The following is a 19027-nucleotide window of genomic DNA, read 5'->3' on the forward strand; positions in this document are numbered from 1 at the left end:
CCAGGTATCGGCGCAGGAGGCCAGAGGAGCAGGTGGCGTGGGGGAAACAAGCTCTGCAAGGCTGGGCAGGTCTCCATGCCACTTAGGCCCTGCCAGCAAGAAGCCCCCCCCCCCCTTCTCCCTCTGCTGCGACTCAGTCCACGGATAGGCTGTACATCCTGTCCCAGTCGAAGGGAAGAGGGCAGGAGGTGCAAGAGGGAACCTGTCCAGCATGACAGGCTGTTTGGGAGGACTTCATTACTGCAGTGTGATCCGCAGTGAGCAGGAGCTGGCATTAACAGGTAGAGGCTGCACAGATTCTAGGGAGAGTTCAGACACAGAAATAAAACTAAAGGGGAAAAAAAACAAGTTGGTGTGTAGTCGTAGTAGTGTAGTGGGGGTGGGATGAAGAATCTGTCAGCTGCCTGTGAGCGAACCCGTTCAGTCAGAAAACATGAATGACACACATGCATTTTTCATTAGGAAGGAAGCGCAGTGGGACTCACTGTCATTTCTGTCAGTAAAGGAGAAGGCAGAGCCTTTGTGTACGCCTCCTGAGTCAAGCATGGGTTGGAGCTGGAGGAGGACGGTGAGCTAAACATCACAGCCGAGGCCGTGCTTTGACACTTTCACACTCAGTACGTTTACATGCACACAAATGAATTATTGCCTTAATCTGACTTTAACCGGACAACTTAAGTGCATGTAAAATCGGAGTACTCCTTATCCAATTAAGACACCCAGACATTGTGAATGGAAATTGATTTTCTCTGGCATGTATTCACTCAATTGGACTTTAACTGGAAGAGGCGTGTGTGCATGCCCCACAACAGCTGCACCGGCGTGTGACCCTGGAATATAGGTACCCTATGTCTGAAATCGTCCTCACTCCCTAAACCCTGCTCCCTATGTAGGATTGTAGGGTCGCACTATATAGCGCCCTATATAGTGAGCTCAATCCAACAAACACAAAACACGCATGCGCTGTTTGACGCGCAGTTAATGACGTCACTGTTATCACTGTTGTGACTGTCGCTGCTCCCCTTGTTATCCCATTATAATCTACACATTACTAAAATGTAAGGATTTTGTAAACAAATATCTGTAATGTTCACACAGCCAAAAACATCCAAGGAAGTGGGTCACAGAAGATGAAGGTAAACAGAACCAGTAGAAGAACCACCTGAGAGATATCACACATCATATGTGCACCAGACGTAGCGCACGTATTCTGTATGAGATTAAAAAAACTGTACTGTTATCCATCTCGTTGTTGTTTGAAATGCCGGTCTGCCACATGAGTGACTCTGGTTTATTGTATAATATAATAGGTCAAACGGAAAGGGGGCTGTATTAACCTGCTGACAAGACACATATCACCACCTAGTGTGGAGGAGGAGGACATGTTCCCGTCAGTTATTCAATTTTCTCAGTTGCATGTAAACTGGGACAAGGACTGCATTCAGAAAGTTGAATTTAGAGCATAGCTCAATTAAGCTGTAAACGCACAGTGTCTTCTGAAGTACGAGTATGTGTTACACTGGACTGCTGCAACTTACAGCGTGTTAACATGTCTTATCCTTTAGCTTTATTAAATTAGGTCTTCGACTGATTAATTGCAGATTATGGCTTAGTGAAAAAAGGACAGCTACCACACCAGTCATTGCATTGTGTTTGTGCATTATTCCTTGGAAACTTTCATTAAACTTTATTTTCTTGTAAAGCGAGGAATAACTTCACTCTCTGGGACACATGCACATCAGTCAGGTGTAGCATTATGACCACTTGGCCATAGTCCTTGGTCAAGTGAATAGCACCGTTTATTTCCGGGTGTTCCTGGTGTCCAGTGGTTAGCCCCCAATCAAAAGTCATCCAAGGAAGGAAAGGCGGTGACAGGGTGATGGATTGCCACGTCTCGATGTAGGTCGGGAGCAAGAGGCTGGCCTGTGTCTGTCAAATGCAACAGATGAGCAGCTGCAGCTCAAATTTCTGCTGAAATCAGAAATGGACCATGGATGACGCTCGCTTTTGGATCACGTGGAAACATCACACAGCAGGGGAACACATGGCGCCAGGATGCAAGGAAAATCCCCTTAGAGCTGCCATGGGGCTGTGATTGGTTGGTAGCAATATCTACATTAATGCCGGGACCCGGGTTTCACAGACGAACATTTCACATCGTAAAGAGATCATCAATCTTATTCACTTCACTGGTTTTATGGCAGTTTCAATGTTGTGGAAGGTCGGTGTATGTAGTAGTTAATGATGGTTTGTATTATTATTCGCATTATACAGTATGGCTAGGGGAGATTAAAAAAATAAAAAATCACTGCAGCTTAGCAGCAGACTGGATACCAGTAGAGCCATGTATAATACTACTATGTACACATCGAACTCGCCCACACCGAGTTCTTCTCAGAGACACTTCTCAGGGATGCCAGATAACCCACAGTGACCTTTCTGTACAAATTACATACGTCAACACCTGAGCTTTCTCAGCCTTCACTTTCCAAGTCTAGGACAAACCCGTGGCTCTAATCTGAACTGTGTCAGAGTGCACACTGTCCCAGCACAGCAAGCCGTTCCTAGTTCGCTCATCCTGTTGCAATCAACAAAATCAGTCAGTATCCTTCCCCTCTTTTTGTCCCTCACTGCCGAACAGAGGAGCCACTAAGACAAGTGTCTATATTTGGATTGTGTGTTGTTGTTTTTTTATTGTTGGCTTCAGTCCGACCTCTCCGCAGCTCTTTTAAACAACAATAGACGCACTTGACATCCCTCCAAAGTCTTTAAGTCTTGCTCGGCTGTGTCCGTCTCATCCGCGAGCTTTTTTTGTATTCTGCGCCTCCGATCCATCTATCCTCGACAATCCGAGGCCGCCACGGTCTGCTGGCAGAGCGACACACGCAATTGACAGCTCTCCGGAATCTTGAGCAGCTCCTCCCTTGCTCAGTGGTCTGTACTTTCTCCTGGTTCTGTCAATGTCGTTGCAGCTCACTGTCCTGGCCATAAAATTTGTCACTACATCACTTAGGTATATTTATGTCAGGTATGTTTATGTTTACGGCAGTTTCACGCCCACCCTACTGTTGCACATGTCTGAATTAAAGAAATTAATATTTGAACCAGTGTATTATGTGAAAAGCTTAATATTGAATGCAACATGATGATAATAATGCATATTTATAAAAAAACACTAGGCTGAGTTTAATATAGAACCCATATAGTAGGTAGGGGGGGCCCTACTTAATCTCTCCATTAATTTGGGCCTTGGCCTAAAACAACAACAAAAAAAAAAACAACAAAAAGAAACAAAACAGATTGATCCATTTTTGTTTTTGTTTTTTAGATATTCAGAATTTTATGCAAAATTTTATCAACGTGAATATTTTTGCATACACTAGTTTTCATTCACTACTTTTCCAGACCTGGAAATTTATAAAATCAAATTCCATACTTTTCCATACTTGCGTAGGAACCCCGATCATGTGTGAGAGGACTTGCACCAACACATAAAAAAATGGTATTTTTATGACAAGGCTTCTGTGTAATATCCTCATTTAAACCCCAACTCCTGTTTTATTCTCGACCTCGAGCTGCTCTCACTTCTGTCTGCACATAAATGTTTTAGCAGAGTGTAACTTTTAATGCGTTTTATGCCCTAAAAGTGAATGGGCCACTTCAAAGCTCGATGCTATTTGAAGAGAGCTATAGCAATAAAACAAAGCTCGACTGTTTCTCTCCTCCGTCATATTTAATGGTAACATTAAGTCCGACTCGGGTCTCTTCAAGGCGAGGCAAATAAGACATTAATTAATTAACTGATTGATTATTTAATAAATTGTCAGGAGGGGTTTCTGTGCCAGTCTCGCTTCGAACCGAAATTCGATTTCATCACACGCTGAACTTCTCAAACAGAGAAGCTATTGACCCGGCGCTATGAGCAGCGCTGCCCTATCGATTAAACAGTGACCACGTTTGTGGCTCGGGGTAAACGATCAAAGCAGAACGGCCGACCGAGGCGAGCGTCTCCCCGTCCTCTCGTGCAGACCGCCCGTCCCCGCCTTCTGCGAACTTCGCCAGCTCAACATTTTGAGTAATGGCATCTTCACTGGGGGGGTTGATGATGAATATGCGCTGGATTGTCTGCGGAGCGGTGTGCCGCTCCCCGAGGACTCTTTATCCAGAAACAAGCAAGTCATGCAGCGGGGGGTTAAATGTAGATGCTGAACGCCGGCTCAGCATTATTCACCTCTGAATCATATTCAGCCTGAGACGAAGACACAAGTCGTATGTACGCTGCCGTTTCCCTTGTGATGTGAGCTCCTGCAAAAAGCAGAACCGACTGGCTCATTAAATCTCACGACCCAGTTACGGAGGCCAGAATCAGTTCATAAACATGCTCTCGTGATGCATTGTTGATTAAGATTAAGCCAGCCCTCTGAATCAACAGTTGGAGAACGTGACAGCGATAAGATGAAGGGAAGAAAAACTGGAAAAAAAATACACAGGGGGGAAGAAGAGGGAGGCTCAACATGATAAAGGGACAGGGAGTGACTTCTCTTGGGAATACAATGTATCAGGCACTTAGCTCACACACACACACACACACGACAGCATAGGGGATTCCTGCAGCCATAAAGTAAGTGGATGAAGGAGCAGTTGACAGCTACAGGGACACGGGAGGGCTGCCTCGCACTGAAGCCAGTTGAAGGAGCCAAGCCTGAGGCTGGGAGTTCAGTTCACACGAGAGTGGAACCGTGCATTGGCTGAAAACAGTATTTTTCATGTTCAGTGGAAAAACAAATCTGGACGGGGAGTGTTAATGTCAAATGATCACACTGAGAGAATAAACTGAATGTATCCCATTGCATGTGACACCAAAGTCTCCGCTGGGCCTCAACAGCTGGTACTGTGGCTTTTAATTTTTTTATATCTTTAGCAGTGACACATGGAAAACTGAAAACAAACTGAAAATGATTTAGCGGACATTAAAAATAGAAGCGGCCTGATTAGAGTCCGAGTCTCAGTGAGACAGATGTTGCAATCTTTTTGCAGAGCTGGCCTTTCCACTGATGTCTACCAACTCTCGTTTCCAGCCAGCACGCATAGGCAGGATCCTCTATACCTACTAGAACCATACGTTGCATCGCCTCCTTCAAATTACCTAGCAGCCAGAAGGGCGCACTACAGTGCATAATGGGATATTTATAGACTATAGAGTATACTCAATAAAAATTGTATGACCTCAGTTGAAAATCCCATCACTACGGAGCGGTATCAGAGTTGATTGTTGTGAATGTTCGTGCCAACATTAAACGTGATGAGATGTCAAACATTAAAGATAAATAACTATAGTATACCCAAGTGTAATATATAGCATGAATCGAACCCATCCATGGGTTCGAGGTGACGGAAATGACTTAAATGCAACACAGGAAGGTGTGTGGGAGATAAACATGTCAAAATACTTCCTCATTCTCTGAATGTATAGACTTAAAACACTACTACCTTAAAGGCCTTAACTGCTGGTAATAATAAAAAAAATCTTCCCCCAGGCGTGCATGCATGAATAGAGAAACGCTTCTACTGCACGTTGCACACACACAAACACGAGCGGTCAATCTGTGCACGCCGAGCGCAGCAGCAGGCGTTAGCGGGCCCTGGCCCCCCTCCCCCCCATCATCTTCCCTCATTCATAATTCACCACAGTCATTTATCACACACACACTACTCCCGCTGTGCACACTAACGAGCCACCGAAACCCACAAACACAGACAGGGAGTGGTTGTACGTGTGGGAATTTTTGCATTACACACACCCGGACGGCACGTGCAAAGGCGAGCGTTCATGACCGACTGCCGCGTCGTTGGGGCGGACCGGGAGGTTAGCGCGCATCATCTTAAGAGAGAGCTCGATCTGTCAATGTCAGCGAAGGCTAGTGTGAATCCGATAAGAGGAGTGCTGGCATTTTCCGTACCCTTGATCACAAAGAGAGGGGGGGCGGCGGGGGGGGGGGGAGGAAAAAAAAAGCTGAGAATGCATCAATGACTCATGATAGCAATTTATCACCAGCGCGTCTACGCGGGCACAAAGAGAGCTAGCTTAGCCGCGCGCACGGCTCACAACTGCGCCCTCCGAATGGAAGTGCTCATGCAGAGCGGAAAGCTATACTTTTCTCCCACTTGTCAACGTTCTTCCAAATTTTTGAGAGCCAGAATGTGAGCGTCTTTTAGAGGTGAAGTGGGGGGAAGGATCGCTGCATGTGCTCAGCCCACTCTGGCTGGGCTAACGCTCAAAACGGGCCTTCGCTTGGCTTTTTACCACACTGTGAAATCCAGAGATTTGCTTGAATAAAGTCAATTTGGCCCCATTCTCTCTGTCGGTGCACCAGTCCTTCCATTTAAAAGGATCCAGCTGACCCTTTCCCTTTCACTTGCTTGTTGCCATGGCAATTAGCCTTTGTAGACACAGGGTGCAAAGCTGGAGTAAGGTTGTGTGTGTGTGTGTGTGTGTGTGTGTGTGTTGATGCAGATGGGTTGCGTCCCTACCCACGTGTTGTGCTGAAGTCAGTGTTATGAGCGTGAGGTGGAGATGAGCAAAAAGTCCCGAACAGGACAATCCTCGAGAGGCAACTCTATCCATCTTTGTGTCTCACTGCATATTTTACATATTTTTTTCTCTTTGTAATCCCTTTCGTGCAAGATCTTTTTTTCTGCTTTGATTATGTGTTTTTTTTCACTCAGTCTGCAGGAGGGACAGAGGGAAGATATGCAAGCTGATCCTCTCAGCACATTTGCTGTGAAAACTCCACACTGCAGACTGACTGGTCGTGTGCAGCCACGTAGAAAGCGGCAGGAAGATTAATACAAACTCCAGCTTTGTTGAACAGCGTTGTTACGTTATACTAACTACAGTATATCCTTTTCTTCAACAATTTCTCCCCACAAATCTATCTATATATCTATCTGCCACTTTAATGTTTGAAATAAAAAAAAAAATGAATATTTGAACCTGTGTTTTATTTGAGTAACCTAATATTAAATGCAAAATCATGATAATAATAATGTATATTTATGAAAAGCACTAGGTTGAGTTTAACATACAACACATACAGTAGGTAGGGGGGTCCTTACTTAATCTCTCATCAGTTTGGGGGTTCTTGGCCTTGAAGACCCCTACTTTAAAGTGTAGCGTGAAAAGTAATCAGGCAAATACCAGAAAAGCTCTTTGGGGACTTGGTTTACTGCAGATCCTTTCATCCTCCACTACTCGCAACCTCTTTGTGCAACAGATATCCGTCAGTGGCCCCCACATCACACAGGTCAGTGCATTACAGTAGCTTACCTGCATTAACTCACTAGTTTAATGGTGCCTTAATGGAGCAGCTGAAACGTGGACCCGGGCCAGAGCATAAAGGGACAGTTTTTAGTTTGACATCTACGGATTTGTTCGTATCTGCATTTTTAGCACTCACATCAATGATTAAAACTTTAAAACTGAAACTTTTTTATCAACCAGTTAAAAAATCAAGATTGTTGATGAGTAAACCAACGGATAATAGTTTTACCTCTATTTAAATTGGTAATTTGGTCATATAACATAACAGGTTCTCCGCTGACTTGCTTGGCTAAGTGAAAAATACCAAAGCGAAGCAGAGCGCGCTCGCTGACGCGTCGCTGTCAACATGCTACGCGTGCCGTGTTTCTTTTCCGAGCTCAGCCATGTCTGCTGTGGCTTCTTATCGGGCAGACAGCTGTGCAGCTGAGATCAGGTTCTGTCATCCACCTCGCCCTGGGTCATCTCTTGTCAGAATACGAACAGGAAGGACACTTCAGTATCGAGCTGTCCCCTATAAGGGCTCTGAAAGGTCTGCGGAGTCCTCCAACACTTGTCAGGATGAAGTGGAGCACAATGGGACACATGGATGTTCAGAACAAAATCTCCAGCAGTATCGGTTTAATAGAAACCTCGCTGAGCCATGCAGATAAGATTATTCGCAGCTCTTTGCTATAATATGTTTTCTGCTCTTGATCCAGAAACTCATTACCCTTGCTCAATGCTTCACAAGTCTCCTGAATGGGTGCATGCTTTGCAATCCTGCTGAGTAACAGTGTGACACAGCAGATAACAGAGATGATTGCGGCTATAAAATTCAGCTAATCACCGCATCATAGACCTTCAATAACCTTGCCTTCAATAACCCGATGTTTTCAGAGCGTCACAAGAGTTTGCGTATCTTGGCAGACTCATTCGGTATGTAGTCAAAGATGATGAATAGTGAGATTTCACCCCCGCGGGCTACGGTGCCATGCTGTCCTGAACTATAATGCACAGTATAGAGCGACACTGTAAAATGCAGTGTGATGTATTAGGCCATTATTCTCTCAGCAAAGCTGTAATCTACCATGCAGAGCCTGGGTATTCTAGCTAGGGCTCGGTCAGTGCAACGCAATATACCAACCGAGAGACCTGCTGACAGTTTAGTTCCCATGGCAGCCTCTGTGCGGTCATGCCCCCCTCCAAGACTTCAAATAAAATGGCCACTACAGAACTTGGCATTCCAGTAATAATCTACTTAACAGTTGCCACCACAACCTAACAGCACTCTATATACTGTATGTCTACCTCACCTAACCCCTGCTAGCAGTAAGCCACTCAACTCAGTGCTGCCCACTTCACTATCAAGCCCTGCTGTCTTTCCACAGCTGGACTGAATACTGTCTGTGCATATTGATTTGGGCTAAAGATAAAAACTATGCTAGGTATTTGATCGCTGGCAGCATGCGACTACAGCTACAGTATACACCTATCAGGCACATAATGACCCACATTATGACCACCGACAGCAGAAGTGAGTAACTTATATACTGGGTACATATTGTGTCACATGCACGTGAAAAAAACAAACTATTGCTCTAATCCGACTTTAACTGGACAATTTAAGCACATGTAAACACGTTAGTCCGACTACAATCAGAGTTCTCCTGAATCGATTTTCTCCGCCATGTATACGCCTTAATCAGACTTTAACTAGACAACGTGTGTGCGCATGCTCCACAAACAATGCGCTGGCGTGTGACCCTGGAACAAAAAAATCCAAGAAAGTCGTTTACAGAAGAAGAAAGTAAACAGAGCCGGTAGAAGAACCACTTAACAGATAGCGGGCATCTTATCGGCACCAAAAAGCAGCGTGCATATTACGTACAAGATTAAAAAAGTTGTACTATTATCCATCTTGTTATTGTTTGAAATGCTGCTCTGGCGCATGAACGACTGTTTATTATATGACGATATGGGTCAACCGGAAAGGGGGCCATATTAACATGGTATTAACCCGCTGAAAAGCAACATATCGCTACCTAATGTGGAGGAGGAGGACATGTTCCCGTCAGTTATTCGATTTTCTCCGCTGCATGTAAACTGGGACAAGTGCCACACCCGAAAAGTTGAATTTCAAGCATAGCTTGATTAAGCTATTAAGAGTGTTCTGCTGGGAAACTTTTGGACCTAACATTCATGTGGATGTTAGTTAGACATGTACGACCCACCTAGACCAGACCAGGCACCCCGACTCTACAGCAGGCAAAAACAAACAACATGCACAGGGTCTCTACCTGGCCTCAAAATTCATGAGATCCCAAGCAAATTCAAGTATATGTGGAATGCACTGGGATAAACCTGATCCACAGAGGCCCCTCACCTCAACCCATAGGACCCCCACTAACAACACTCTATTACCAGACACCACAGGACACCCTCAGAAGGCTCCTGTTCATTCTCTGATGAGTCACAATTGTTTTATAGGCACAAGGGAAGCCTACATAATGTTATGCTTGATCGGTGTATATTAGAATGAAAAGGCCAAGCTGGTAAACTTTTTGTCAAAAACCACAGCATGAAGGCAGAGCACACACACACAAACATATACACAACTACTGTGTGTGCAATGTCTTTATTTGGGATCAGTACTGAGGCCCAGTCATATTCTGGGTATAATATAGTGGTGTAATATAGTGGGGCAACATCCGTCTCTGACAGCAAAAACTAGACCACAGCAAAAAAGCATTTCATCATCTCTTCTGCTTTCCTTTCTCTGCCTCCGCCTCTTTGAGCGCGACCTCAAAACCAATCTCATTTATCGTCAAGGTCACAGGTACAGTAGCCATTAGAAGTAATTCTCCGAAGAGCCTCTGGCGAATACTATGCACTTTCCTGACTGGCACCACATCCCCACGGAGCAGAGCTCAGGCGGTAGGGGCAGAGATGTGTGAAATGAATTTGTACACATGCATGCGAGCCTCCCAAATGTACAAATGGCAGTCTCAATAACTAATACCTGCTGCAGGGCATGAAGTAATAGGGCCAGAGCAAAGGGACACAGAACCTTCATTATCGAGACCATTTGCGACGAGGTTCTGCTCCTTGTTGAAAATCAATCACAACGTAGCTCATCAATTATTGTTTGGAAGGCCTCAAAGAGGAACAAGTAATTGGGACAAATTCATTCATGTATATTATCGACCAGACTTCAAATTGTCTTCTGCGTTGTAGCGAGCACAACCCCTGGCCCCGTTTAATTATTTTTTTTTTAATATCTACATGACATGAGCCCCTCTCTTGTTGTCATCTCCCTCGTTGCCACATGATAAATAAATGCAGGCACGACAACCTCATTACAGACAATCGATGTGATTCGCTGTGATAGAAACGACCGTCTGGCAGGCAGCTGATGCGTTCGGGGTCAGGATAACACAAGGCCAGTGTGAAGAATAGATAATGATGATGGAGGAGTACTAACCTTAATCATTTTAGCCAAGGAGATTACCCAGACTTGGTTAATTACAAGGCTCCCGGAGGGAAAAGAGAGGAGGGCCGGGGGAGAAGGTATGCAGCTGCTTTGCTCAGCAGTATGACTTAGAAAAAGGTCACGCGGACAACTTCAAAATCAGCCAGAGAACATGCTATTCTACACTAACTTGCCACTTTATTAGGTACACCTGCTCAATTGCTTGTTAACACAAATAGGTAATCAGCCAATCACGTGGCTGCAATTCAATGCATTTATTCATGTAGAGGTGATCAAGTCAACTTGCTGAAGTTTAAACCAGGCATCATAATGGGGAAGAAAGGGGATTTAAGTGACTTTGAACATGATATTGTTGTTGGTGCCAGACTAGCTGGTCTGAGTGTTTCAGAAACTGCTGGTCTACTGGGATTTTCACACACGAAAATGCCTTGTTGATGTGTGAGGTCAGAGGAGAATGGGCAGACTGGTTGGAGATGATAGAGAAGCAACAGTAACCCAAATAACCACTCGTTACAACCAGCGAATGCATAGTACCATCTCAGAACATGTCCAACCTTGAAGAAGATGGGCTATAGCAGCAGAAGACCACACCGGGTGCCACTCCTGTCAGCTAAGAACAGGAAACTGAGACACAGGCTCACCAAAACTGAACAATAGAAGATTTGAAAAACGTTGCCTGGTCTGACGAGTCTCATTTCAGTTGCGACATTCAGATATCAGGGTCAGAATTTGGCGTAAACAACATGAAAGCATGGATCCATCCTGCCTTGTATCAACGGTTCAGGCTGGTGGTGGTGGTGTAATAGTGTGCGGGGGATATTTTCTTGGCTCACTTTGGGCCCCTTAGTACAAACTGAGCATGGTTTGAATGCCACAGTCGACCTGAGTATTGTTGCTGACCATGTCCGGCCCTTTATGACCACAGTGTACCCATTTTCTGACAGCTACTTCCAGCAGGATAAAGCACCATGTCACAAAGCTCATATCATCTCGAACTGGTTTCTTGAACGGTGTACTCGAATGACCTCCACAGTCACCAGATCTCAATAGAGTCTGAAAAGAGCACCTTTGGGATGTGGTGGAACAGGAGATTTGCATCATAGATGTGCAGCCGACAAATCTGCAGCAATGTTCAAAATCTCTGAGGAATGTTTCCAACACATTGTTGAAAGTATGTCACGAAGAATTGAGGCAGTTCTGAAGGCAAAATAGGGTGGCCTATAAAGTGGCCAGTGAGTGTATATCTTGAGGTGGCTGGTTAGTGGGAAGTCAGTTGGTGAATGGTGAATCTTATCGGAAAGAGGCCATTCAATAAGAAAGAATCAGTGTGAAGATTTTCTAACTCCTAGCCGGGTACGAAAACCAGGAAGACTCAAGAGCAAGAAGATTAATTTAAATTTAAACCCACAATACCAGATTATTTTTGGCGACTTGGGTGCAGTAGAAACAGGTTCTCAAGACTGAAGCGTCATCCCTTAAGTTGCTATGGAAAACTCAACAGCAAACAGTTGTGCGCGCATCCTCCCATTATCCCATTAACCCCCCCCAACCCTCCCATGTAATTCTCAACACAGGATGCCATTCAAGAATCTGATAGGCCATGATCTATGAGTCTGACGCTTGCCACGAATAAACAGCTCCACACCTGGGTCCTTCCGATCTTTTCTCAGTGATGCATGTAGAAATGCTCTCTAGTGCACTGAGGACTTGAACCACATCTTATGTGGATTACAAGGTTTTGACCAGACACAAATATAAATGTGGATCATAGACCTGTGTCAAGTGTGTCAGTCTCCCATGTGTTGCTGAGAAGGAACTATACTTATGGGTATTTTTCCTCTTCCTGAATCATTTTTATTATTAGAAATATAGGTATAATATACATATATGTCTTCACAAAAGGCACTAAAGCAGTCCGGGTGTTAGGGTTAGGGTTAGGGTTAGGGCAACAATCTGTAATACTATTGTAGTGTTAAGAGATTAAAGGAAGAAACAGCAGAGACTGTGATAATTATACTCTAAGTGTAGCACACACGTAACACCTCAGCCAACACATTATGTTCTTTCCTCTGGAAACAATGGCTTCATTAAAGAGAAGCGGGCAACGTTTGGATCTATGTGGCGATTCTGTCACCAGACGAAAAATAACAGGCGCGCCACACCAACAGTCTCCTACCAGAGGGATAATCTTTTGCAGGTGTCATCATTCTGCTTTAAGCACAAAGGAAAGACATACAGTGCGCTGGACAGATACTTTCCGGGGAAATGGTGCCAAATATAGCACCCACTTCCAGTAAGGAAAATGCACAACGCCTCACTTCGTGCCCAACCTTCAGAGAGACAAACAGAACAGACTGGAGAGCTGTAAGCACTGTTTAAAACAGGATAATATCAATGTAACCTTCCTATCCTTCCAGCAAATTGTGTTAAGATTCCAGATAGGGCTGCGACTACCCATTTATTTAATTATTTCAATTAATCACCTGAGTCCCAGCCTCTTTGGTGTGAGGAATTGCTGCTTTTCTCTCTCTATGTCGTTAAAGCTGAATATTTGGGGGAATATTTGCTTATTGTAAGACATCGTCATTTAGTATTTATAAAGATCAGCCAATGAATCGGTTATGATTTTTTATTTTTTCAGATTTGGCCTTTTGACTTTTGTTCAGACAAATGAATCCTTGAAAAGGGGTGGTCAAAAATCAGAGTAAATCAGATTAAATAAGAGTTGGAAAGGTTATTTCGAGATTAAGAGGAAGTAATTAGTAAGATCCGCATGAGCAGGATGTAAACCAACACAGATTTCCACGTTTCTACAACAACAGGCCTCAGGTCAGCGCTGAGTAGGCAACAGGACGCAGCTGTACCACTCAACTGGCCACATGTGGCTGCACTCCACGTGAACTTCTTCTACAAACTGCCATAAATAGCTCATACCTACAGCAGGAAACTACAAGAGAGAATAAACTTAAAAAAAAAAAAAAAAGTGCATCTATTGATTCACAAAACTTGGCTCTAGTCTCTGCCCAAAAATTCTTGGCATTCTGCAAAAACTCTCAGGAGCCAAAAGATGTTTGGGAGAAACTACACTATCATGCTAAGTCAAAAAGGACATTAAAAATGTATGGGAGACAGCTGCACAGCTATCAGTGTCTAGGTCAGAGAAATTTACTTCTGAGCCAGCCAATGGGGACCAGATTCAGTCTGGATCCATGCCCCGCTGCAAAGTTACCCAAGTGATTTACACAAACCGAACTAGACAGAGGAGGGAATTTTACAGCACTGAAAAACAACTCTCTCCTGACAGCCAGCTCGCTCTGTCTGGCACAACAGATCTACAGTGAAAGTATAAATCTTAGGAGGAAAACTGAATACTGTACATGATGCAAGCAAGTAAAAACAGTCCAGAATAAGTGGTAGTCACTCATTAATCTAAGAGATGAGGTGAAACACGGGCCAGTAAATCTCTCCTCCTGGCAGGTTCGCAAAAGGCATTCTCACACAGTCTTACTCCTTGACTTGTAACAGCACTAATTACCAGGGATAATTTATTCTGTCTGCAAGAAGCCCTGTGGCTATATAAAGAAAATCATAAATTGTGCAGTCAAATTATTAATGTGTGCACTTGAATTGCTAATTTGTATGCGCTGCAACTTCACGTCAGTCCTTGCTGAAAATGCACCGGACAAAATATCAGACAGTGCAGCCTTTGAGGCAGCACAGTGAAACAAAAATAAACTTGAAATGCTAATTCAAAAGGGCAGCTGAACACCATCTGCAATACCTTAGTCAGACTTCACTGTCACTTCGCTTACACTGGGCGATAATGGATCGGCGAGCCTTAAATGACGAAAAGGGCCATTAAGGCAACATTTAGTCACACTGAGGAGATTTGCATACATTTATTAAATGAAAGCTGCAGTCAAGCACTTTAGAGGAAGGGGGGGAAACACAAGATCGAGAGCTGAAGCTAAAAGCTGCAGGAAAATCTCTGTTAGAAGAGGTGACAGTCACGTCAAGTTGTAAAGCAATCCTCAAGGTTCACGGCGAGGTTTGAGAGAACAGGACACGGCGACGAGGACGTCTGGAAGGCAATGTAATTTAACAAGAGAACAAAGAGTGGAGTGGGCAGAGACAGGGCGGAGGGGAAAGATGGGAAAGAAGATGGCGTCCGTCTGTGATATAGTCACACAGTGACAACACAACAGAGGGCACTAATAAGAAACTTAAACCCCCACCGGACCATCAGTGCCAGTTACAATACATTATCCTGAAGCTCTGTGACCTGACCTTGACCAATGTAAATACTTTGATGCACTTGGAAGGCGAGTTGTTGTAATGGTGGCATAAGTTAAAAGCTACTCTTGGGAATTTGGAGAAGTATTACAGGGCATAAATTTAATTTATTGAGAAATAAACAATGCAGTACATCTCCTAGTCGTGGCCAATTTGTAGTAACTACTGCTGACCTTGAAATGGTGTATTTCAGCTAAGAATAGAGCAAAATCTGTGAGATACTTAAGGCTAAACAATGAGGCTTACATGAGATATCAAAAAACAACTACTTGGCATTGTTATTCCTAACTAATTCTCACAGAGGACTTACCTTTCAGCTGGTCAGACACCACACTCTGTCCAATTCTCTCAATGACTTGTCCGTCTTCATGCTGGTAGCGGTCATCTAAGAAGTTGGCGGTGGCCTGCGATAGGTGGACCTTCCCTGCAACACCCAGCTGCTCCATCAGATTGGCCAGGTTGACATCATTTGACCAGACATCGAACTTGAAGCGCTTCATGCCCAGGATGCCACACAGTACTGTGCCAGTGTGAACGCCCACCCTCATGTTAACCATCTCCCTCTTCTCCTGGCAGAACTGTTCGATTGCCTGAATCATGCCCAGACCCATCTCTACACAGCAATAGGCATGGTCTGGTCTGGGTTCAGGGCAACCAGCCACACAGTAGTAACAGTCTCCTAGAGTGCTTATCTTTTCACAACCGGTGAGTTCACAAAGCCTGTCGAAGCGGCCAAACAAGTCATTCAGAAGTCCGACAAGGGCATGGGCAGATTTGTTGGCGGACATTTTGGTGAAGCCAACAATATCTGCAAACAGGATGCTGACGGGCTCCATCCGTTTCATGTTGAAGGGTCTGAAGATGATCTGGCCGCGGGGGATGGAGGTTTTCTTGCGTTTGTTGTTTTTAGGGCTGGAGATGGCAGCAGCCGCACCACTGGTGGAGTAACGCTTCACAGAATGGTCGCCTAGCTCCTCGTCACCCTGCTTCATCAGCTCGTCCGCCACGATTCTGGGCATCACAGAGTGGATCATTCGCTCCTTCAAGGCTTTCTCCACCTCCAGATCTTTGCCGTGCATGATGGCTTGTCCGACCTTAAGGAAGGTACTGCGTGACCGGACTTCAGACATGATGAACAAGTGGATACCAATGGCGTGAGCGCAGAGATGGAGCAAGGCTTTTGCTGGGCCCAGCCAGCTTAGTGTATTCCAGTCTGATGGAGAGGTTAACTTCCAGCTTTCGCCAATGTGGGTTAGGTGCAGCCAACCCAAACTCTCAAAAAAGACAGAGTAGAGAAACCCGAGCAGGACAGAGGCATAGAGACGAACATGGAGAACGCTGTATAGCAAAAGAAGAACCTCAATACAGAGCGAGAAGGTGCCTACAGGAGAAAGACAAGGGGACAAGGCGCTATCATCCACAAGCTTGTCATATGATAGGTTGTATGTGGGCCCTATACCACTGAATTCTTCCACATCAAGTGTAGGTGTGGGAGTCTCTGGATCCCTAAAGCCTGATGTCTGGATCTGAGGGGCTAGGGTCAGCATGAAGGTTACAAGAATGAGCAGCAGAGATGCCTGGTTGTAGCAGCGGGAGTATAGCTTGGTAAATGTTAAGAGGAAGAGTAGGAGGCAGAAAAGGAGGAAGGAAGCAGTAGGAAGGAGAAAAGCGGCCCTATCACAGCGGGAAGGGTTGGCAGCAAAGTACAATCCCCAAAGGAAACCAACAGCTACCAGATAAAAGAGAACATAGCGGAAGCGCCGCTGGGTCTGAGGGAAACACCGTTCTCTGCAGGCCTCCTCCAGGATAGAAGAGTCAAACTTTGGGTCCCAGAAATGACCTGCAGATCTCTCAAAAAGCTGAGGCATCTTCTTCTGAGCACGAAAACTTTTGACTGCTGGCCTCCTCACTCCAGACTCTCCAGAGCTACAGCTAGAGGAAATGCTGTACTTGCAGTGCTTGGCTCCGCCAATGAAGCCTCCTCCGATTGAACCCAGCGGCCCGCCTACGTGCCTGTGTTTGACACTAGTGCCAATTCTCACTGAGACGCCTCCATCTCCACTTGAGTCACAGCTCACTTCTGTGTTGTGGGGCAGCAGTTGCTGATGTTGGGGGGATGCCATGTTGTCTTTTTAATCAATCCAAAATCAAAAACTAGAGCAGAAGGCACAGTTATTCCTAAAAGAACGTAGATGAAAAGTAAGGCAAAGTATGTGGCCACAGTATAACAGATAGTGCATTGATTCTTAACTCTTCAGAGTGAAGAAGACAGCACAGAGAAAAACGTTTTCAGGGAAAATCTCCCTCTGGTTGCAGTGTTTTGGCTGTTGAAACACCGGCAAACCATCCAGAGTTTTCGAGTAGTTCATTATTGCCCCTCTTGACGTCAATCCCTGCATTCCTCTACATTCCCATCTGTTTTGACGCACTTGAAACTGCAAGGTTCACTCGCTGTCTGCTCTGTTCCAGTCCAAGTCAATTCAGATGCCTGCACTTAGCTTCATTCTTTGGAAAATATTCAGCGAGAAATGTCAGAATTACAAAATACTGTGGTAAAAGGAAAGGGCCGGGACATGGGAAAGAAAAAAACAAGGAAGTAAATATCAGTTTAACTTGTGAAACTGTCACCAGAATTATGAGTAAGTAGATCTTGATCACATGTATTACTCAATGTTTCTGAAGAGTCTGCTGCAGTGTGTTAATAGTGAAGGTCCGGTCCTGCATGCATTCAGTTTTCTTCAATTCCACTTCCACTGTGAATATAAATAAATAGCCCCTGGACTAACCATGTTTTTTCAGCACTGAGAAAAACTTAATCCAAAAAAAAGCCAGCGTGTTTACCTCGAAATCTGCCGCTGCTGGTTAAAAAAAGAGAAAAGGGCTTTTAAATTTAAGGCGTAGGTCAAAACCAGATAACGGGAGCATGAGCGTAAAAATAACAGTCACCAGGGCTTTTATTTATACCCACATGCTCCTTGCTGCAGGGCCTATTCGCTATTGCTCTTGTGGACGGAGCCCCGTCCTTTCCTGGCTTCCCTCTCCGGAGACTCCAAACGCAGAGGAGATTTTGTGCACGGAGGTTTGCAGGAGGCGAACGCAAGACGGGGTGCGCAGAAAACAACCAATAAAGTCTTTGGATTTATTGCAAGAGCGTGGCTGTCAATGACCCGTACACAGACACTCTCCTCCACGGCTATGCACTAACCATTCTTGTAGTGTTGCATCAGTACCGCTTTAGTGTCCACGGTCACGCCAATTCACCGTCACGGTGCGTCCCGGTAAACATCCAGATTGTCTAAATATCCCGACCATGGCGGTTCCCGGCTGCATATTCCGTCTCTACCGGACAGTTGCAGGAAAATAGAGCAGCTTCTTGAAGACTGCCAGAAGTATCACTCGGCGCTGTTTTCTTTTAACTCGAGTAAAGTTTGCCCACGACAGCTGGGTCCCCACTGTAAACGGGAGGCGACAAAAGCCCGGAGAGAGTGGGGCTAATTGAAAGGTCTCCACCTCCGCTCCACACCTCCCCACACACTACAGTCCCACAGGTTAAAGCCGAGCGCTGCCTTGATCCGGCCACTTTAATTGAATTGGACGAGACGCGGAGACTATCGCAACGCTTCCAAATAATTCCCCTTCAATCCGAGACCGGCGTGGTAGATCGGGGCTGGTGGTGCACCGTCCATCTTTTTGCGTTTTTGCAGCCCAAGCCGTCCGCAGAAAGATGAAAAGATTGTCTGCCGTGTTACCTGACCATTATCTGGACGAACAGCGCCGACACGTGCGTGAGAACGCTGTGCGCGCTATCCAGGCGCAGTGGACAACACAGTCAACACAGTCTCCGCAGGCGCCACCATCTTCTGTGCGCTGACAGGCGTCCAGCCGCGAGAAGTGTGTGTGTGTGTGTGTGTGTGTGTGTGTGTATGTGTGTGTCTGTGTGTGTG

The 19027-nt window shown here is 45.2% G+C and overlaps 1 protein-coding gene across 2 annotated transcripts in view; it reads right to left on the bottom strand.

The window, feature by feature from the left end:
* Nucleotides 1–18973, bottom strand: part of LOC124997289 (adenylate cyclase type 9-like) — a 31331-nt gene extending 12358 nt beyond the window's left edge. For both annotated transcript variants that reach the window (XM_047570877.1, XM_047570876.1), the window contains exon 1: nucleotides 15394–18973. In XM_047570877.1, coding sequence (XP_047426833.1) covers nucleotides 15394–17206 — 1813 coding nt within the window. In that variant the 5' untranslated portion in view covers nucleotides 17207–18973. The remainder of the gene's footprint in view (nucleotides 1–15393) is intronic.
* Between the last annotated feature and the right edge of the window lie 54 nt (nucleotides 18974–19027).

This window comes from Mugil cephalus, chromosome 20, assembly GCF_022458985.1.
Source record: "Mugil cephalus isolate CIBA_MC_2020 chromosome 20, CIBA_Mcephalus_1.1, whole genome shotgun sequence".
NCBI lineage: Eukaryota > Metazoa > Chordata > Actinopteri > Mugiliformes > Mugilidae > Mugil > Mugil cephalus.